Source organism: Leuresthes tenuis, unplaced genomic scaffold, assembly GCF_036924035.1.
Source record: "Leuresthes tenuis unplaced genomic scaffold, fLeuTen1.0.hap1 SCAF_5, whole genome shotgun sequence".
Taxonomy (NCBI): Eukaryota; Metazoa; Chordata; class Actinopteri; order Atheriniformes; family Atherinopsidae; genus Leuresthes; species Leuresthes tenuis.
The window spans coordinates 28,591,501-28,610,969 of NW_027325359.1; the positions used below are offsets into that span (position 1 = coordinate 28,591,501).

Here is a 19,469-nt window from a genome sequence, read left to right on the forward strand (position 1 = left end):
ACACTTTTAGCAAAAAAAATCATTTTTACCTGCGAAGAAGCTTCTGAATGGAGATGTTGATTTAGATTCTCAGTCACTCAGGTCATGGCAATCCTAAGAGCTTGAATAAGGGCAACTGGACTTCTTCTTGGTTCTTGAAGACGTTTCAGATGAAAGTTGAAACCAGTTGACCTCGTTCAACCTCGTTTTTTAATGGATGTCTAACAAGCAGTACTGTGATGCAATGTGTCTTTTTATCATTAGGAAATGTTTTTAAGGTCATTAAGTTAATTTTGAATTAGTTATTTACCCAAATTTTGGCATTAAAATACTTGGTGGGAGATTTTGTGGATTCACTACTTTCCATATATACAGTAGTGAAAAAGAAAATACACCTTTCGATAATCTGCTCCTGATGATGTATAAAGATGATATAAATACAACCTCCGCTGAAAAAACAGCACAAGACACATTAGCTGGTGGGGAACAGGTGATTTTTTTTATTCTTATTTACTGATAAAAGACACCTTAAAATGAACCTTTCACATGACTGTATCTCTCACATCTCTTGAACCAACTTCTTTCACCTGAATAATGTTGCCAGAATGAGGAGCATCTTCTCTCAGAGTGAAGCAGAAAACCTGTTCATTCATTTGCTACATCTCGGCTGGACAATTGTAAATTGAAAAGCCTCCAGCAGATGAAGACTGCTGCAGTGATATGACAGGAACTGGCAGGTTTTAGATCCCCTTCATTGGCTCTCTGTGAGATCCAGAAAATATTTAAAAAATCGTCCTGTGAGGTATATCACACACGACTAAAAATAAATTAGAATTTTTGTAGATTTTATAACCAGAAATGGGCTACATATGGAATTCCATTCAGACAAAAATCCAAGCAGCAAAATAAGTGCAAACTATTCATGGGAGAATATTGCAGTTTGCAAGTATGCAAACATTTTGCTGGCATAAATTTCCCACAGTGCCATGATTTTCCTTCATCAACTGATCCAGGAGAGAAACCCACACATCTCTCTCCCCTCTGAAGCTTCTCCTGCGGGATACCAAGGTGTTTCCAGGCCTGAAGGGTTATACACTGAACAAAAATATAAACGCAACACTTTTGTTTTTGCTCCCATTTTTCATGAGCTGGACTCAAAGATCTAAAACATCTTCCACATACACAATAGATCTATTTCTATCAAATATTGTTCACAGATCTGTCTAAATCTGTGTTAATGAGCACTTCTCCTTTGCAGAGATAATCCATCCCACCTCACAGGTTTGGCATGTCAAGATGCTGATTAGACAGCATGATCATTGCACAGGTGTACCTTAGGCTGGCCACAATAAAAGGACATTGTATGTAGTGATTTCATAACCATTAATGAGCCAACATGAGTACAGAATATTGCTGTAGTTAGTGGTAGGTGTTGATTATACCCCTTCATCAAATAATTCTAAGACATACTATCATATAAAACTACCGTAGAAATTCTTTCAGGAACTTTTCCACGTATCAGTGGGGCTGCAGGAAAACTCTGATGTAAGCAGTGAGGATGAGGAGCAATGCTGATGATGGCGCTGGGAGCTGATGTAGTGGTCGTGAAAGTAGGTGGTCACAGCCAGAGGAGGGCCGAGGAGAAGGCACAGCCAAACTAAACCGTTGCCATAGTTTCCCTGGAAGTAGTTCCCGAGGAATACTTCAACCAAGAGCTGGAAGGAGAGGTCACGATGTTAGCTGAGGATGACGACAGTTTAATAAAACACCGGTTCTCCTCCTGCCTGACCTGAGGTGCATGTCAGGTGTGGAGGGCCAGAACAGATAAAAACCTGGTCATAGCCTTTCTTTTCACAAAGCTGATACGCTTCCAGGAATCCTTATCCAGGTTTCTGACAATTCTCTGCTGCTAAAGTGGCTGAGATGGTTAAATATTGAGATTTTGGAAGCATATTATAATTACTTTTTTTGATCGTGGTCATAGTCGTGGTTGAAAGGATTAAAAACAGATAAATACTATGTACGCTGCATAGAAACTGCACAAAAATGTTGATGTGCTGACACTGTTTAAAGTGTTTCCTTTTAATTTGTAAAGAACACATGATTACATGATATCCTTCTCTTTGTAAGTATAGCAAAGGAGTTCTCCTTATTCACAGTTCAGGTTCACATAGTTTAATTTTGTTTTTGCCACAAATAGGACCAGTTCATTCTGGACAAACGATTTTGTTAAACCTTTTCCTGATGTGTTTCCAGTTTATTCTTCACTAAAAATATCTAAGATGACAGAATTCACCAAACTGATCTTATACGGTGCTAATTACCATAAACCCATAGCACTGAGCTGCGGTATTTGCATGTTACGGTAAAGTTAAAGCACTAAAAAGCGAAGATGACGATAACATTTCATCCAATCAGTTGAAAAATGTGAAGTAAAAAAAAAACATAACCACTGTTTGGCTTTGACATCAGCTCTACAAGTGTGGAGTTTTTCGAGGTATTTGTTTACATTGCGACAGCTTAGTAGATTAAATTGTGACAGTCATGCCTTCCTGTCCACAAAGCTAATGAGTAAGCAGAAGCAAAAGCACAGCTAATTAATCGCCTGCTGTCTCTGGTGCCATATTCTCACCTCTATAACCATCATGAAGAAGATCCACAGACGACAGCTGTGCAGGGGCAGAGCGATCATACACTGTGAAGACGAGAAAAACGCCACAACAGATCATTAGTGCTTAGTGCCACCAAAAAGATTAATGAAAGAGAAGCGGCTCGCTGCTGTTGACGGGTTTAAAGACTTCATATGCATTTATATCAGAGAAAAACAACACCTCACAGCCCAGAAGGTTCTGTAAATTACAGCAAATATATATATTTTTAAAGGTATTGCGAAACTGAAGACTGGATTTTATACTTCTACAGGGTAGAACAAATAAAAACCAGATGCGAAGTGCAGAAAGTGTTCACAATCCACAGACTAGACCCCGAGGTCCAGAAAACCTCGTTTACAAAAGGAGCCACCTTTCATAAGGAGGAACAGAAAATATTGTGGAGAGTCAGACTAATAGGCTGAACTCAGTTATGCTCATCACTCATCTTATCCCTTTATAAACAGTAAATTGTATTGTGTTGACAAGCAGCAAGTGGTAAGAGTAAATGTTGTGAGAAAGCAATGAAAAAGTGAAGGCAGTTAATAAAATGTGCATGTTTTTAAAATGTTTTAAAGACCAGGATTAAATCAACTTTATACAAAGTGCTTTTACTATTTTGGTTGTAGTTAAACCAGTTCATTTGCTGTTTATCTGTTCTTTTTTTCTGGTCTCTGTTGGGCTTTAACAAGTGAACTGAAGTCAGGCTGAATGTCTGAGGTGGATATGCAAAGGACAGTTGTCAGCACTGAAAATGTTCACATACATCATGTAGGTAGATCCAAACACAACCAACATATTCTGAGCAGCTTCTGTCAGTGATACTGACCTAAAGTGCTCTGCCAGCATCTTATCAGACTGCAGGTTAACGAACATCATAATATCCACACTGCAAGTGAAGGGAGAGGAAATCGTGTGTATTTCACCCACAGCTGTTTTGAAGTCTGAAAACTCACCATGCAGTGCCCCTGATATGGATGAGTACCTGTGGAGGTGATCGGCTGATGCCGTGACTTCTTTTAGAGTTTGCATGTGAGTGTTTCCATGTGAATGACATGCACAGCAAGTGCCCGCTCTGCCGCCTTGTTTTACTGTCAGTGTTTTACTTTGTTCCTTCTAACAAAGAGAAATATCTAGTTGTGTGTACATATTTTTTATATTCTGTGCTACTAAACTAGACAACCACAAGAGGGCGCTGTAGCTGTTTCATGCAGTATCCGACTGTACCTCACAGACAGCAGCAGACATCAGGAAGACCAGTAACTCCGCCTGAGATGGGGAGATGTTCCACACCACCAACTGTGTGTATACATGCCTTAGCACACATAAAGGGACAAACAAAAAACTTTCACACTGAGGGTATTTCTCTCTGAGTCAAACAAGGCGAGATCAAAACGAACACCCAAAATACCTGTGACTCCATTTCTGAAAGGGGATATTCCAATTATTCCAGAAAGTCCTCAAAGTTGTAGCGTTCCTGTAAACAACAGAGAGATTCAGACTTCCAGCTGTCAACACAAAATATAATCTTGCAGTGCTCTGAAAGTGTGTTTTTATGCAACTGACCACCAGTCTCCGTAAAAACGACGATCACCGAAGCGAAGCAGTTCTGCACAGAAATTCAGGAATGAGTGACTCAGAAAGAAGAAGAGGAGCCAGAGGAAGTGGGTCGGCGCCTGACAAGAAAAATATCACTTTTAGCCTGTTCATATCTTAGCATTTTTCTGTCACCTACAACACAGAATACAAACTTTTATCCCTCCTCCTCCTACTCATCATCATCACCATCTAAGGGCGGCTGTAGCTCAGGAGGAAGAGCAGTCGCCCACCAATCGGAAGGTCAGTGGTTTGACTCTGGCTTCCCCGGGCTACAAGACACTGAACCCCACGTTGCCTCCTGATGTATCCATCAGGGTATGAATGATTAGAAAGCACGTAGTTATGTGTATCTTAAGACGTGCTGTATGAGTGTGTGTGAATGTGGCGTGTAGTGTTAGAAGTGCTTTGAGTGGTCAGTTTGACTAGTACAATACAAGTACAATTTACCATCTGTGACTGCTTCCCACTGTGGGATTACTTTAGTTTACACAGCGATATCTTACATTACATTTACAGGATGGTAAACAGTTCAAATAAAAAAATCACCAGGGTTGGTAATAACAGCATTATTTTTTTCAGTAAAGAGTGATGTAATTGATTACTTTCCCCATCGTTACTGAGAAGCGGCGCGTTACTACAACCAAACTACAGTTTGGTTGAATGAAGCGCAAAGTGTCAGGTTTTGGCCCCACATCAGCGGCCTGGAGAGACCAGGGGGTGGGGATGATGACACCGATGATTGGCTGGGTGGGCGGATCATGCCCTGCTCACGCTGTCTCACTGCACACTCTGACTGCCAAACACAACAAGGCAGCTATGCCCAGGAAAAAAGACTTTATCCACGGCTGCCTCAACCAACTCGAATCTTATGAAGCAGCTCACATCAACACATGCTGACATGACACTTGTTACTGCTATTGAGTTCAAATAAATACCAAATGTTCTAACATACTGTATGTAGAGTTTCTACTCTTCAATCAGTTAATATAAACATCTTTGACGTTAAAGATGTTATAGAACGTAATAGCATATAGAACATGAAAAATAACGTCACAATTACTTTTCTGAGTAACTAATTACTCTTACAATGAGTTATTATATACTTTTTGGGAGAAGTAATTTGTAACTAATTACTTTTCTAAAGTAAGATGACCAACACTGAAAATCACTCACCACCAGGTCAACAAGGTGATCCACTCTCGTGGTGACGTCCATACTCTGTGAAAGAGAAAACAAACTGTAAAAGAATGAATTCCTAAGAGATAAAGCTGTTTTTTTTTGCTAGTTTTCATAGCTATGACGGCTTCTGTTTCACTCACTGAGAACGAGTTTTCTGATCTCTGGAAGATTGGCTCAATCCACTTGGAAGAAAAACAACAAGAGTGAAAAATTAAAGGTGAAACATACATCATGGATTACTTTTTTTCTTTTTTTAAAAGCACACAGAAGCTTCTGTGTTTATTTGAGCATTGTCTACGTTATGAAACAACCATCCAGAATGACCTCACAGATACGATAAAATAAGTCACAGATGAACTTCTTTTTGTTGCATGGATAATACATAATAACTGACACTATGCGATCATACAATACAGAGAGAGCTTCAACAAGCTCCAGTACCTGCTGCACAATGCCCACCATAATCTGGATAACAATCACCTGAAATGAGAACATTAAGAAAAGATTCAATTGCTACTCCTTTGAGGTAATGAAACAGTTTGAAATGTAAGACAAATTTATCCTAAAAGTGATGGAAAACCATTCAGCGACAAGTCAGCATCATTTGTATGTCTGCAGCAAAGTGCTTCAGTGCTCATGATGGATTCAAATGCTGCCTTACATTTAATGTAAGTGTTTAATGTAAGTGACACTGAAGGCACCCCCGCTCAGCTCACCATTTCCAGCAACCTGTGCAGCAAATTATTGATGCGGACCTTCGGAGTACGCGGGAAGCCTCTCTGGTAGCACAGAGTGGGGGCGAGCAGAAAATAATACAGATCTGAGAAATCAAAGACAGGAAGGAAATATTTCAGAAAGAGTTACTGGAGAGAAAAGCAGCATCATCTCATAAAGAATAAGAAGTCACACCTTGCAGCGTCAGATGCTGATTGTGGTCTTTTCGTTGACCTGATTCATCTTTCTCTAAAAAACAAAAACAAAAACAAAGCAGAAGTTGTTGTTTAATGTGCTTTCTAACATGGACTAAAATAAACCTGTGCTGTAGCGGAAATACCTAAATGAGCCAAACGGTACCAACGGTTGGTTTCCTGGTATGAATAAAGCTTCAACCCCAGAACTGTGTAGAACCAGAGAAAGAAGAACGCTCCACCTGGTGGACAAAACCAAACTCCTTTCAGATGTTTGCATTATTTCTTACTGGATACTGACATGAATACATTCCTCACAGCACAATAAGCAAATGATACAACAATTTTAGACATAATCTTGATTGAAAACTCCACAAGTTACTGAAGTTACTCCAGTAAGTAACAGTAAAACGAAAATAATTTGATTTTCAGCACTGAGAACTGAACACGTCACTTGTGGAGCTATTTTCAACCACTATTTTTATCTCCTAAGTTAAAGATGAATCCACAGAGTAAATCACTGCATTTTTGCTTGTAATCTACAACTGTGGATTTTATCTAGTGTTCATCTTAGAAAAAAAAGCTAACGTATACTCAGGAGAAAAAAAACAATTTAAGCGAATTTAAGCATCACATGGAGGCATCACCACCCGTCAAATCTCATCCTATTTATCTTCCAGATTTAGCCTCTTACCACTTGCTTGTAAATAAAAATAAACAAAATACATCGACACTAATATCTAATATTTTAACTCACGGAAAAGATACAAATCTTTGTTTATCGTGGCTTTTTTGGGGTTTTCTTCTGATGAAAGGGTAAGCTTTTCTCTGATCAGACAGAGATACATTATGTATGTTTATCTAACTATTTAAATTTACTGCGAGTAAAGTCATGATGGTGATATTTGTTAGATGTACTCCTTCTTAGTACATTTTTGAAAATAATTCCATATTTAAAAAAAACCCATCTTTTGTTAAATTATCTTTGGATTTTTAATCTCCAGCTCCTCCCTCTTGTTCATATATGGTCACTTCTGGGTCCAGAATGCACAAGACAGCAACTGACAACTGACAAAACTGACCTTCACAAACCAGTGGGTAACGTCATGGTGGCTACGTCCACTTATGTCATATATTTAGACCTTGGTAATGGCTGTTGCCACATTAGATCAGCCAGAGGGATGCAGTAGAGAAACATTTGGCTGCAGCTGTGCAACACATGCCGACAGAGGTGATTCGATTACTCTTAATTAGCTAAAGTGGTCAGTCTATATTTCTAATGGCTGCATTATTCAGCATAAATAAATCAAATATGATAAAGTGAACATGTATAAAGACATCACCTGTTGATATTTTAGGTTCACGTACGATGACCGCAGCAGGAAACAGCACAAGCGACCCCAGATTCGTGAGATGTAAACAATGACCGATGGAGTAGGAGAGCATTCCCTGGTGCAAAGAAAGATTTCAATTTTGAGCTGACGACTTGTTCCGAAGGATTCTGGGACAATAAGAACGTTTTGAGCCAAACTTCCTGCGTGGTCTACATCTAAGATAGAAGAGGAAAGTCAAACCTTTGCCTGAGACTTCTCCAAGTACAGAGCTATCAGGGCAAACATGTTGGCAGCTGGAAGAAACACAAATATTTCATCATGAGATGTCCCTTATTGCTATATCTACTAATAATCACCTTTTAAGGCACTTCATATAACCTGATACCTCATGTGTTGTGTATCAAAATGTGCAGAATAATCTCAGCAATCACACTGAAATCACTAACCAATGATCCGTTCAAGAAGTCGGTTCGTTCTAACTTTCCAGACCGATAACAAGCTCGGTAAATCCATTGCATACACAACAGATGTAAAATGATGTTAAAAGTTATTTCTGTGTATGACTCAATTGCTGAAAAATCAATAAAATGGGAGACACTCGTGCCATGTTAAAGGTATAGCTTTGCTGTGTGCTCTGAGAGCAGTTTAGTGCCATCTCACAGCTCATTCAACATTAACTGATGTAATCACATCTATCTATTTCATAGTATGGCTCATTGTTACCGTCGAACCTGACTTTCTCACCCAGTATGAGGTAGACAGACGGCCAGTTGCAGTTGTCCTCAATCAGGTGACCAAAGACCTTTTTAATATCTATCAAAAAGCCATGTCTGTTAGCAAGTGAAAAACAAGAAAAAGTCAGTTTAAAATCATTTATAAAAAGTACTCTTCGGGACAAAACAATGTCTAGTTACCAGTTTATTGTGGGACGAACATACATGTTTGGATTCATCTGAAATGTTGATAATTATGATTGAGAAAGGAATAAGTTTACACATTAAACATTTACACAAATCAGATATTTAATCATCTATGCTCTTCAACAGCCTCTGAGGTTGAATAATGTGGGTAATCTGAGACTGATATTTGGTCTTTCTTCTGTAATTTGTTGCAATCTTCAAATTTTCCCCTACAATATATCATTAAAAGTCAGGCAACTGGCCTTTAACTGTTACACCCCTGTTATCTTGTTTTCTTACTGAAGCTTCCACCCACATCTAAAGCAATAAAGCTGTAATTACAAGTAACATTCACATCAACATCCATGTAAAAATTTACATCTGGCCTATCTGTTAATAACGCTGCAGTGGATACTGATGTGCTTTGAGCTAAATGCAAGCAGCAACATGTTAATGTGTGAGCCCCAACTCTAAGTGCAAGCAGACTTCTGTCTGTTGAGTGTATAAACACAAATTTACACTCACTGTATGAAATTCTCTAAGAACAGGTGAGCGTGAGTCAGGACCTAAAAGTAATAAAGACACACATGCAATTAATGAGATAAAACAAGGATATACCATCATAAAATCTGACAATCAGAAGGAGGAGATGTGAAACTGACCAGGAGAATGATGATCCAGTTGAGGATGCCTCTGTATCCAGTGAAGCTGCTGTTGGAGCTCAGCAGAGAGTCTTGGACGCTGTGGCAACTGCACAGAAACTTTAGTTTTAACATCATCATTGTGATGATGATAGATATTGATGCTTCTGTTTGTTATCTGAGGTCTTAGTCTAGTTAGAACAATAATTGATAAAATATTCTAACCTTCAAGGATCTCTCCATGAATGACAAACTGGAAAATCCTTAAATTAAAACCAGATTTCTGTGGGAGCTTTGTTTAAAAATAGTCCTGCAATAAATCATTTTGATGCTATTTTGGAGTAACTGCACACACTTTATATCCATGGATGTGTTTTCTAATCCATCATAAAACCATTCCTCTGTTACTTTCAACTTCAGGACTCATCTGTTTCAGTTTTAAAAGTGATTCACAATAATATTTTAGTGCTAAAAGATGTTGACAGAAGCGCTGATAAAGCCACGGCTCCTACTACAAATTGGCTCTGTTGCATCAGAAGAGTACGTTAACAAACTGTTACAACGTCACGTCAACAATACACAAGTTCATACAATCTGTGAACTGTAGTTCTGAAACCTCGACTTTGACCTTTCTGGAGCCAAATGAAGACATTTGGAAAAGAGGGAGGAGTTGGAGAATGATATTTCAAGCCTGACTGGACAGAAACCTTGAGGTTTAATATCTGTTTATAAGAGGAATTGTTTTCAAATGGTTTGAACAGTAGATAAAAAGCTTAAAACCATCTTGAACTTCACTAACAAAACAATGAAATGCTACTTTACATATATGTCACATTATGATCTGCATATTATGGAGTCTGCTACATGCTCAAGTGGTGGGGGCAGCAGAGAGAGCTTACCAGAGCAGAGATGCAGACGGATGTTCGTGTTCATCGGGTGGATCTGAGGAAGAAAAGGAAGCACTTTCCCAGAGACTTGTACTGTCTTCCTCAGCTGAGGAGGAAGATAAGCTCTTCTTCATCACTGCCATCTTCTGAGGTCTTGTTCAAAGGGATGAATTTCAGAGAGGGTTGAGTCCACCTTTAATGAGTCATAAAACAAATATTTTGATCTCACATCCTCATCACAACTTTGCCAGATTGTCAAGCTAAAACACCATGATACTAGAAAAAGCTTTAGTGTTATTGTGCATTACAAATTAAAAATTAAATTAAAGCAGGTAAAACAACAGTAAAACAGTTTGAAACAATGTTCAACTTAAACCTAGAAATGTGGCTAAATAAACATTTTTGTTTTGTTTGTTTTATGTCATTTCTTACATTGTATGGGATGTGTATCATCTGTGAAACTGATGTGGGACATTAAAATGCAAGCTGCATCATCATAAACCCGGAAACTATGGGCAACATCCTGTCCTCCAGCAAAAAAACAAAACAGCTCAAACCAAATTTCCATTGTAAAATAACAGTTTAAAATGAATCTTGCTTATATGCAAATGGGTACATGCAATAAGAACAAAATGTCAATGTATCTGAGAAAAATGTTCGCTTTAGAGAAATTTGGCAGGAATGCTATATATTTAAACAAGCTAATAATAGTTTTAAAAAAAATCACTTTTCATCATATTTTGTGGTTTATAAAAAAATGGTATCATTATTATTGTCGCTCGATGACATATACGCCGAATTTTACAGCTGCTCCAGATATTTTAATCTACACAATGTAAGAGTTTTCATTTTACCTATTACACCTGGTGCTAATCATTGAAACTTTGCATTTCCAGAAATCCGAATGAGGATCGGTGCGATCTTCTCAAGCAAACAAAAAACGGCTGACCTCAACGTCCACCGCGTGACAACAGCGTCCTAACATCCGCAGCCTGCTGTTCACGAGGAGCCGTTTCGACCTCCGCAACCATCTTTGGATGTTCTCAGTGACATATCTGAAATATTACAAATGAAAGCCTCCTAGAGAATACTTAAAAAATGTTACTATGTTTTAAAAAAGATAAGCAGGCTCTCGTTTTTGGCTTTGGTGCCTTACTGGTTGTAAATCTGCGGGTACTTAATAACGTTGTCAGTTATTTCAGAATAGCGCCGCTCTAGTGGCAGCCTGCAGCTATAGCTTTGGACATACTGTGTCTCTCTTTGCTTTTTCAAAAAATGTTATACTCTTCTGTGAAAACACACATTTTAATTTCATTTGTGAATGTTGTGGTGCTGGAATGATTTCTGCTGGCAACTCTGGCACTTTTATTTACATGTGTTATGATGTATAATCATGGCAACTATAAAGTTATTTGCATGTTAATTGAGCAGCTATATGAGCTTTCCAAAGCCAAATTAATGGAATAAGACCCCAAACCCAGGTGAGTAGAAGAGGAGATGTCAAGGATGCAAAACAGGAACAAAATGGAGGAAATTTAAAACATTACTTGGTTTATTTAATTTCTGTTCAGGGATGAATAACGTATTAGTGTGCTGAAATTATTCATTTTAAAAGACAATTTGATAACATAATGTTATGCAATTATCAAAATAAAGTCCAAAAAATATCTTATTGTCTCTGAATTTTAACGTTCAACTACGGCATTATATAGAATTAATCTTGAACACACCAGACAAGCCTGGAACTATGACAAGAATTTTTTTCTAAATCAGTTCAAATAAAATGATTAAACAGTGCAAATATTAAAATCTAGCAATTCCAGCACTTAAACTAGTCAACCAAGCTATAAAAATGGCTTATTGTTTAAAAAAGGTAATTAAATCTATTTTTGGAGGGAAAAAAAGAGACCTAATTTGACAGTTTTCCCATTTAGTCCACTCAAGCCTGAAACATCAGCATAATGTTGGTTTAAATTGATTTTTATTTGTAAGTACAGAATGAAAAAACTATGGAATAAAGTCAGAAACATGAAGACCAAACTGCTACTAAGCTAACCTAGCTTTTAGCACAGCTAGTTCCTAGAGTGGTACCGAACTATTTCCTTCATTATGATTATACTCAGCTGCTACATTGTTATGTGATCTAAAAGTGAATTTAAACAAATACTGAAGTAATAAAATATATTTTTTAAATGATAAAATATTGTAAATTTAGGCAAGACAACTTAAATCATGCTAGCTTGCTAGCTAGCATGGATGGCATCACTGCTGCTCTTAGAAAAAAAAAGTTTTTCTACAAAATAAAAAACTAAAATAATGAGTTATTTAATTTATGTGGTAAGGTGATATATTGAGTTAAACCCACTGACATGTCTACCATGATATGGATCAAGTTGGTATAGAAAATGGATGGATGCATGTACAGTTGTTTAATTTTTTTCAATTGTACCATTAGTTTTGTCGTCGTTTCAATTTGTATAAAAAAATCCTATGAAGTCATACTTGAAAATTTGTAATTCACACAGAAATTAATCCTGAACCTGCTGAGAACACTATTATAGTACAGTAATAAGAGAACGCGACACATCTCAAATTTATTTATCAGATTTATTTAAAAATGGACATTAAACAAAATAGTCCTAACAGTTTGAGGTGACCTGACAGCAACAAAACTAAATCTGTATTCTCCCTGTGAAACAATAAGTCTGCATTACACAGCCTCTGTTGCCATCACTGCAGATATAATTTCACACCTCTGGTGACTTAGACCTGAAAAACGCATGTCAAAACAAACAAAATAATTCATTCCTAATGAGTTCCAATTCCAATTGATTAAAACACACCTTAACTGCATGGTCCTTATGAGATAGCACATACAGCACAGATGCCAGGCCTGTCTGCATTAAGTCTGACCCTGAGGACAGCCCTCTGGTAACAACAAATCAGCGTGAATGCAGGTCTTGCTCAGTTGATGGTGAGTACGTCACTCTGGATTTCGTGGCTCAGTTGGGTCTGCAGGTCGCTTAGTTTCTTCTTGAGGACGGCAAGCGCTGACATGACGATCGTCTCTGGTCGAAGAGAGCCGCACGACTCCACGTTGTAATAGAACCTGCGTGGAGAGAAATCTCAAATGAGCCGTTTTCAAGGTTTCTGGTTTTCTGCTACTTCACCAAATTATACCTTTAGTTTACTTTTAGACTTTTAAAAGAAAAAGAAATTACCTTTAGTCCAAGAAATACAATCCATTAACTGTGTAAGTTTGTTTATCAAAACAGGGGCAACTTATATAAATGAATATCAAAAATGTAGCCAAAGGCTAGTTTCCATCTTTTGTCCCAATACAAAAGAATAAGTTGGATTAATAAAACAAAACAACAGACAAATTATGCAGAATTATGATAGCATAACCATGTTTTTAGGTGTTTGGTAATTGAGTTGAGAGTTGACAGTTCATATATGGCACTTGAGTTCCAGATTTGAGACGCAACATGTCCACAAGCACTTTTCCTGAAAGAAACAACCTTCAGCCTTCTTTAAAGTCTGCTCTGGTTGACCTGTTTGACTTCTTTTTAATACATTAATGCAGTTAAGGTGGGGATAGACCATGAAATACTTGATTAACCACAACAGTCTATGTATTTAACAGTGTTATCCCAGTTTAGCTGTTAATGTTTCTGTAAGACCTGACAGTGATGGTACTTTTTTGTGCCCTTTTCCCCATAAAGGCCACATCAAACCCAGTCGAGATGAAAGTAACAAGAACAAGTCAAATCTGAACATTAAAATTCAAGGATTATTAAGCAACCAACACGAGATCATTGATAAAATACTGTATATCTGAAATAACAGTGAAAGTTTTTAATAACTGCTAAATACCTTATTTGCATCACAACTCTTCAAGACCAGAAGATGTTCAGGGTGTTGAAAATATGACAGTTTTACCAGATTTTAAGGGTATTCAAAGGATAGGGATAAGTCTGGGGCCACTTGTGGAAATACTTGTATTTAGAATTCCTTTGAAAATTAATACAATTTCCTTACAAATAATAAAACTTTAGCTGAAAATGTCAGTGAAATTAGCAACATTTTAGATATTATTTATCACCATCTTGCTTTAATAACAGAAGCGCTTGAGCTGCATGGACTTCACAAGTTTTCCTTGGTCCTAAAGCAGTTCTACGACACATTGATGTGTATTTTGCTGAAGCATGAATCCTTCAAAAAGGTTATCACCAGAAGGTTGAGCATGTCTCTGAAATATGGAGCCACACAATCTGACTTATAGATCCGATAGACCTCGTGATGACGCCATGTTTCCTCCTGTCATATGCTAAGTTGATTAAAACAGAGCATTAGCGATAGATTGAGAAATCCAACTTATTTTTTGTTGTTTATTAGGAAGTTTAGTTAATTTGCCCACTGAGAAATACGGGATAATGACAACAATCTCATAAATGCTCACCTTTCTGGCTTTCCATTGGGGTCATAGGGAGCCTGAACCTCATCCTCCTCAATCTCAGAGTATTCGCTCTTTGGCCTGAGAAAAAGTGCACCATTCATTTATTGTTCAAAATCGCAATAAATAATCACGATGAGCCACACCGACGTGCAGACCTACCACTCCTCGGGTCGTGGATACACTGTGTGCCTCAACGCATTGTCTGGGTCATACTCGAAGGACACCCCAGCTGTTGGGTTCCACTTGGCGTGCTCCTTACCGAAGCCTTTCTTCGCATAAGCTCTGAGCCGAAGCTCCTGACCTTTACGAAGCTTCACCAGCAAAATGTCTGAGTTGAGTCGGTAAACAATGGAGGAGGAGGTGGAGACAGAAACAAGGAGGTAAATTATTAAAGTGAGAAAGGAAATGATCAAGAAGACGACACCTGAGAAGATTTTAACAGCCTACGAGGACAGATTTAAGCCCACCATCTTGCTCGACGTAGTCATTTGGATCATTGTCTCGGCTCCTGGAAGTCACCTGGAGAGCAACAACACAACACAGTCAGATCTCTTTTTTTGCCTTAAGTCCATGTTTATGACGTCTGCAGCTGAAGGAAAGACCCACTGGGATGACTCTGGGGTTGTTGGACAACAGATCGCGTGAGGTGACATGACGTGTCTGATCTTCAGTGCATCGGACATCCAGGGTCAGCTCAACAGAGCACTCGGGACAGAAATCATCACAGGTGCAGTCCTGCAGGAGGAGCAGAGACAGTCGGGAAATTACAGACCAGCTGGAACTAACAGTTTACTTTTGTGGTTATCTTTCTTGATGTTAATAAAATAACATTTAATCTTTCATACAGAACAATAAAAAAACTAAATGTTTTCACATATTCTGCTTAGTTAGTGATTCATGTATGTACACAACAAAGAAGGGAAGAAGAGAATATTCTGCACACACACTCACATTTCACTTACATCAAGAGAGGTAAGATTATGAATTTACATTTGATGTAAACTCAGTTTCTCTGGAATGAGCTGGGGTTTAACTGGAGTTTCTGTTCAGCCCGTTGAACCCTTCACCTCAGCAGTAAGCAAGTAAGCTAACAGAATGCTTACAAGATGGAAAGTCAGTAACATTAAATGTAAATGTTAAAAATGAGATGAACGGACGACCTGTGCTTTCAAACCATCATGGATCCACAGTTTTGGTCCATGTACTTGCTGCTTGTGTTTTTTTGTTGTTGTTTGTTTTTCTTTCTCTCTGCTTGTCTTCCTGCAGGTTTTCCTGATGATTCTTCACCTGGTTTCACAGAGGCTGAAGGATGTTTTCTGTTTAGTGTTTTTACAGCTGTTGCAGCTGGCTGTCCGGTTCTGTCTTGATGTCTTCTCATATAATTTCTTTGTCTCTCTCGTTTCCCTTTCTTTTTCTTTGCCCCCCCCACCTGCTTCGGCATTTATATGTATAAAGTATTTTAACAAAAATAAATAAACGAGCAAAGCAAATGTGTTTGGCTTAACACGGTATTCAGATTACACTTCTGCTTGCCACGATGAATTTTCCCAAACAGATGATGGAGCATGTCAGCAATGGGAGTGAGAAGCAGCCATACTTGAAAAAAACCTTTATATCATTATCTCAAGATCACAAGTTATAACTTCCATGGTTACATACTTGGCCATTTACCTGGACCACCGTTGTTGTCCCAGTATACATGCAGAGGAGGGGAATCGAGTTATTGACTGAAGTATGTCTGATGGTGCAACACTGGATTGTTTAACGTTTAAGACACTTGAAAACTCTCTGTGATGGATCATCGTACATGTAAGTATAGCCAAACTCACTGCACTAACGTTGCCTTTAAGTTACTTAAACTGTGATTTTTTTTTTTTTTCAAGCAGAGCAACAGTCTAAAGGTTTTAAGTGGACGTGAGTTGATACGTAGTCTGCGTTTAGTCGTCTGACAAAATCTGTGACTGAAAGCAGCTATACTGGGAATTCTGCTGTTAATTTATATTTTGCAGTTTTTACAGAGCTTCGCCCATTTGAGTCTATCTGAATGTGAAAGGGCAAAGTGATTTAGTCAGACTTTGAGAAGCTTGATTTTATTGGGACTATCAAGCTGTTTTGCATTTTAAAAGTCCAGTTTTGGTCGGACTAACAGAAAAAAATTGCACACTGAAACATTTCAGCAGGTGTCAGCGGGAATTAAGGAGCACTCTGCAGCCAATCACAATCCACCAGTAGCCCGGGAACAATCACTAGTGTAGTAGTAAGAAACTATTACTTCCGCCTATGGCAAGCATATGAAAAATATTCACCATCTTAGTGAATAATGAGCTGTAATACTTTCTTGACCTGCAGAGACCCTGTAAATCAGTGTTCTTCAACCCTGGTCCTCGGGACCCACTGCCCTGCATGTTTTCAATGTTACCCTCCTCCAACACACCTGATTCAAATGAATGGCTCCTTATCAGGCCACTGCAGAGCTTGATGACGAGCTGATCATTTCAATCAGGTGTGGTGGAGGAGGGAAACATCGAAAAACATGCAGGGCAGTGGGTCCCGAGGACCAGGGTTGAAGAACCCTGCTATACATGACACTGCATTTCAAACTCCCTGAGCAACACTGTTGATTTCAGAGGCCACACTTACCCTCGAATACTGCATTTTATCCACGATGTCGTCGCTGGTGAGCGGTATGAGGCCTGACAATACAGGAAACAGAGGTTATACCAGTCTAAAACAATCCTACAAGAGTATAACGCTGTCATTAACAAGATGAGTGAGTAGTGACATACTAACCGACTCTGTGTGCGATGAACTCGTCATGCAGTACTGAGGAATTTGCATCAATCTGAATCCAGTCAATGGCTGGAAATAAAGTGATTCAAGTTCAAGTTAGTTGTTTAATTTTGATATGTGTGTTTTATTGTGAAACAGTCAACAGAATCATTTCTCCCATATTGTGGAGATGCTAATGCAGCTATGCGACTTCCTAATTCAACTCAACTTTCTCCAAAAAAGAGTCTGTTAAATAAACTCTAAAAGGAAATATGTTGGTATTTATTTGTTGATTGATTTGTAGGAGAAAAAAAAAGGTCCATTTCGTACACGCTGGCTCACTCCAAAAGTTGAATTAAAAAACATTAATGCGACAGAACTGTTGCTAATTTGTGTTTAAATGTCACAAAAACACAAACAAGAAACATTAAGATGAGAACTGAGTTACAATAAACCCAACATAAGCTGAAGTATCAAAACATTACTCAACCTATTGTGGGAACCTCTGACATGAAGACACGGCGAAGAGAATTTGCAACACTAAAAAGGAGAAAAACAATGTTTTAAGATTTGAAAAGACAAAAAATAAAATAAATATTTGGACTTCTCTGGGGTGACGTACATGCAGCATTCATCTGTTTAAAAGTGTCTCAGCTCATGTAAAATCTGAGTTTTAAGATGCTGCTTTCAAGCAGAATATCAGATATTATAGATTAGAATTAGAGTCCTAGTTCATTGGCACAATTAATTACCCAAGTGTGATATGTCTGTACTGCAGAAACATGTGAGGTGACGAGACATCATCTGTCCAATTACTTTCAGTATTATTCCCTACAAAAAAATACTATGAATAAGTATTTATTGTCTTAGTCACTTTGCTTTAATAACAAAAACAAAACAAAAAAAAAACAAGTAAATAATGATGTTTTGAAGCATTTTGTTTGAAAAATTACCCCAAAGATTTATCGGTGATCTAAACAACTGCTCCCTGAAGCATCCAGTTAACTGGACATACAAGATTTTTTATGTTAAAAGAGACTAGATGCACTTTTAAGAATCTCAATAATTCAACCTTTTTCTTATGGAAATTGCCAAATAAGATGCAAATTAGCATCCAAATTACAGTAATTTATACATCTTCAACATCTAAAGACGATGTATATTCATAAATCAAAGCATAGCATAAATAGTTCTAAGCTAATTGTTATCTTATACTCTTGTTTTAATCAAAGTTTGTTTTAATATACCTTTTTCTGTTTGTCTTTTGCATAAATTTTACCCCTTCAACTGCATTGAGTGGTCTTTTGGTCATATTTTGCATTGGCTGTTTTTGTTGAAATTTAGCTTTTGCACTAAAAATGTTTGGTTAAACTCGTGTTTGAAAGGTGCTGCAAAAATACAACTGAGTTAAATTGAGTTAAAGTTATTAAGAGTAGTTATTAGACGTACATGGTCTCATAACATTAGTGTTTTGGTGCTGCGAAGGATAATGCCTGAAACGGTAAAATTGGAGAATACTTACGCCAAATCCGTATTTTCAATAACAAACTTGACATTTTCGTCTGTCAGTTCTGTTATTTTAACCGTCGGCTGGTTAGCATACGGCATTATAGGAACTTAAGAAGGAGAAAAAGAACAAAAAAATTTGTCAAAACACTTCCACCACGATCACCGCTGGTTTGGCTTGAAGGCCAAACCGGAAATAGTTTCCAGCCGCTGATTGGCCAGGAAATATATGGACGGCTGGTGATTGGCTGCAGGTACTAGTGGGAGGCGGGTCTTTCTTGAACAACCGGGTCAGTTAATTTTTTCAAAATAAGGGCACCGATTATATTTACTCACAAATACAATCGGTAACAAATGTATTGAACATGTTTGTTCAATCTTTGCAAAAATTTGAATTTTACTGCTTTTATAACCTCACATGAAGTAAATTATGTTTTCCTGATATCTTCTGCTCTACATACTCCGGCTACTAACTGATAATATCAATAATCCATTATTAATTATCAAAATAAATGTGTTGTAGTTCTATCTTGGGCCCAAAAAAGGTCCAGTTTTCCACCAGTACCCGTATTTTTTACTATTTGTAGAAAACAAGAAAATAGTGAAACAAATAAAGATAAATAGGTGACTTAAATTCATTACCTCATTATGAGAATCTGAT

The 19,469-nt window shown here is 37.8% G+C and overlaps 2 protein-coding genes across 3 annotated transcripts; both read right to left on the minus strand.

The window, feature by feature from the left end:
• Window positions 1-466: 466 nt before the first annotated feature.
• Window positions 467-11,224, minus strand: LOC140307594 (diacylglycerol O-acyltransferase 1-like). 2 transcript variants are annotated; one of them, XM_072386548.1, is made up of 18 exons: window positions 11,024-11,224; window positions 10,087-10,267; window positions 9,209-9,296; window positions 9,072-9,112; window positions 8,392-8,477; window positions 7,888-7,940; window positions 7,657-7,762; window positions 6,460-6,555; window positions 6,315-6,368; window positions 6,122-6,225; window positions 5,847-5,885; window positions 5,546-5,587; window positions 5,400-5,444; window positions 4,194-4,303; window positions 4,039-4,104; window positions 3,855-3,942; window positions 2,612-2,674; window positions 467-1,694 (listed from the first exon to the last, which is right to left on the minus strand). In XM_072386548.1, exons 2-18 carry the CDS (start codon window positions 10,215-10,217, stop codon window positions 1,479-1,481), a joined length of 1,428 nt encoding a protein of 475 aa, XP_072242649.1. In that variant the 5' UTR covers window positions 10,218-10,267; window positions 11,024-11,224; the 3' UTR covers window positions 467-1,478. The 2 variants fall into 2 exon arrangements, with proteins under 2 accessions (XP_072242649.1, XP_072242648.1); XM_072386547.1 differs by having other exon boundaries at window positions 10,929-11,224.
• Window positions 11,225-12,900: 1,676 nt separating this feature from the next.
• On the minus strand, window positions 12,901-18,986 carry polr2c (RNA polymerase II subunit C). Its single transcript, XM_072386559.1, has 9 exons — window positions 18,825-18,986; window positions 17,793-17,842; window positions 17,324-17,392; window positions 17,174-17,226; window positions 15,140-15,268; window positions 15,001-15,052; window positions 14,693-14,861; window positions 14,537-14,611; window positions 12,901-13,183 (listed from the first exon to the last, which is right to left on the minus strand). The coding sequence occupies exons 1-9, from the start codon at window positions 18,908-18,910 to the stop codon at window positions 13,039-13,041; spliced, it is 828 nt and encodes a 275-aa protein (XP_072242660.1). The 5' UTR covers window positions 18,911-18,986; the 3' UTR covers window positions 12,901-13,038.
• Between the last annotated feature and the right edge of the window lie 483 nt (window positions 18,987-19,469).

Coding starts and splice junctions, on each gene's coding strand:
- LOC140307594 (XM_072386548.1), bottom strand. CDS start 10,217: ATGGCAGTGATGAAGAAGAGCTTATCTTCCTCCTCAGCTGAGGAAGAC. Junction 8,478..9,071: donor TTCTTAGAGAATTTCATACA/GTGAGTGTAAAT, acceptor ACTTGCTAACAG/ACATGGCTTTTTGATAGATA. Junction 3,943..4,038: donor TTTCAGAAATGGAGTCACAG/GTATTTTGGGTG, acceptor ATGTGTGCTAAG/GCATGTATACACACAGTTGG.
- polr2c (XM_072386559.1), bottom strand. CDS start 18,910: ATGCCGTATGCTAACCAGCCGACGGTTAAAATAACAGAACTGACAGAC. Junction 17,393..17,792: donor GTCAGAGGTTCCCACAATAG/GTTGAGTAATGT, acceptor CTTTATTTCCAG/CCATTGACTGGATTCAGATT. Junction 15,269..17,173: donor ATAAAATGCAGTATTCGAGG/GTAAGTGTGGCC, acceptor CTCCTCCTGCAG/GACTGCACCTGTGATGATTT.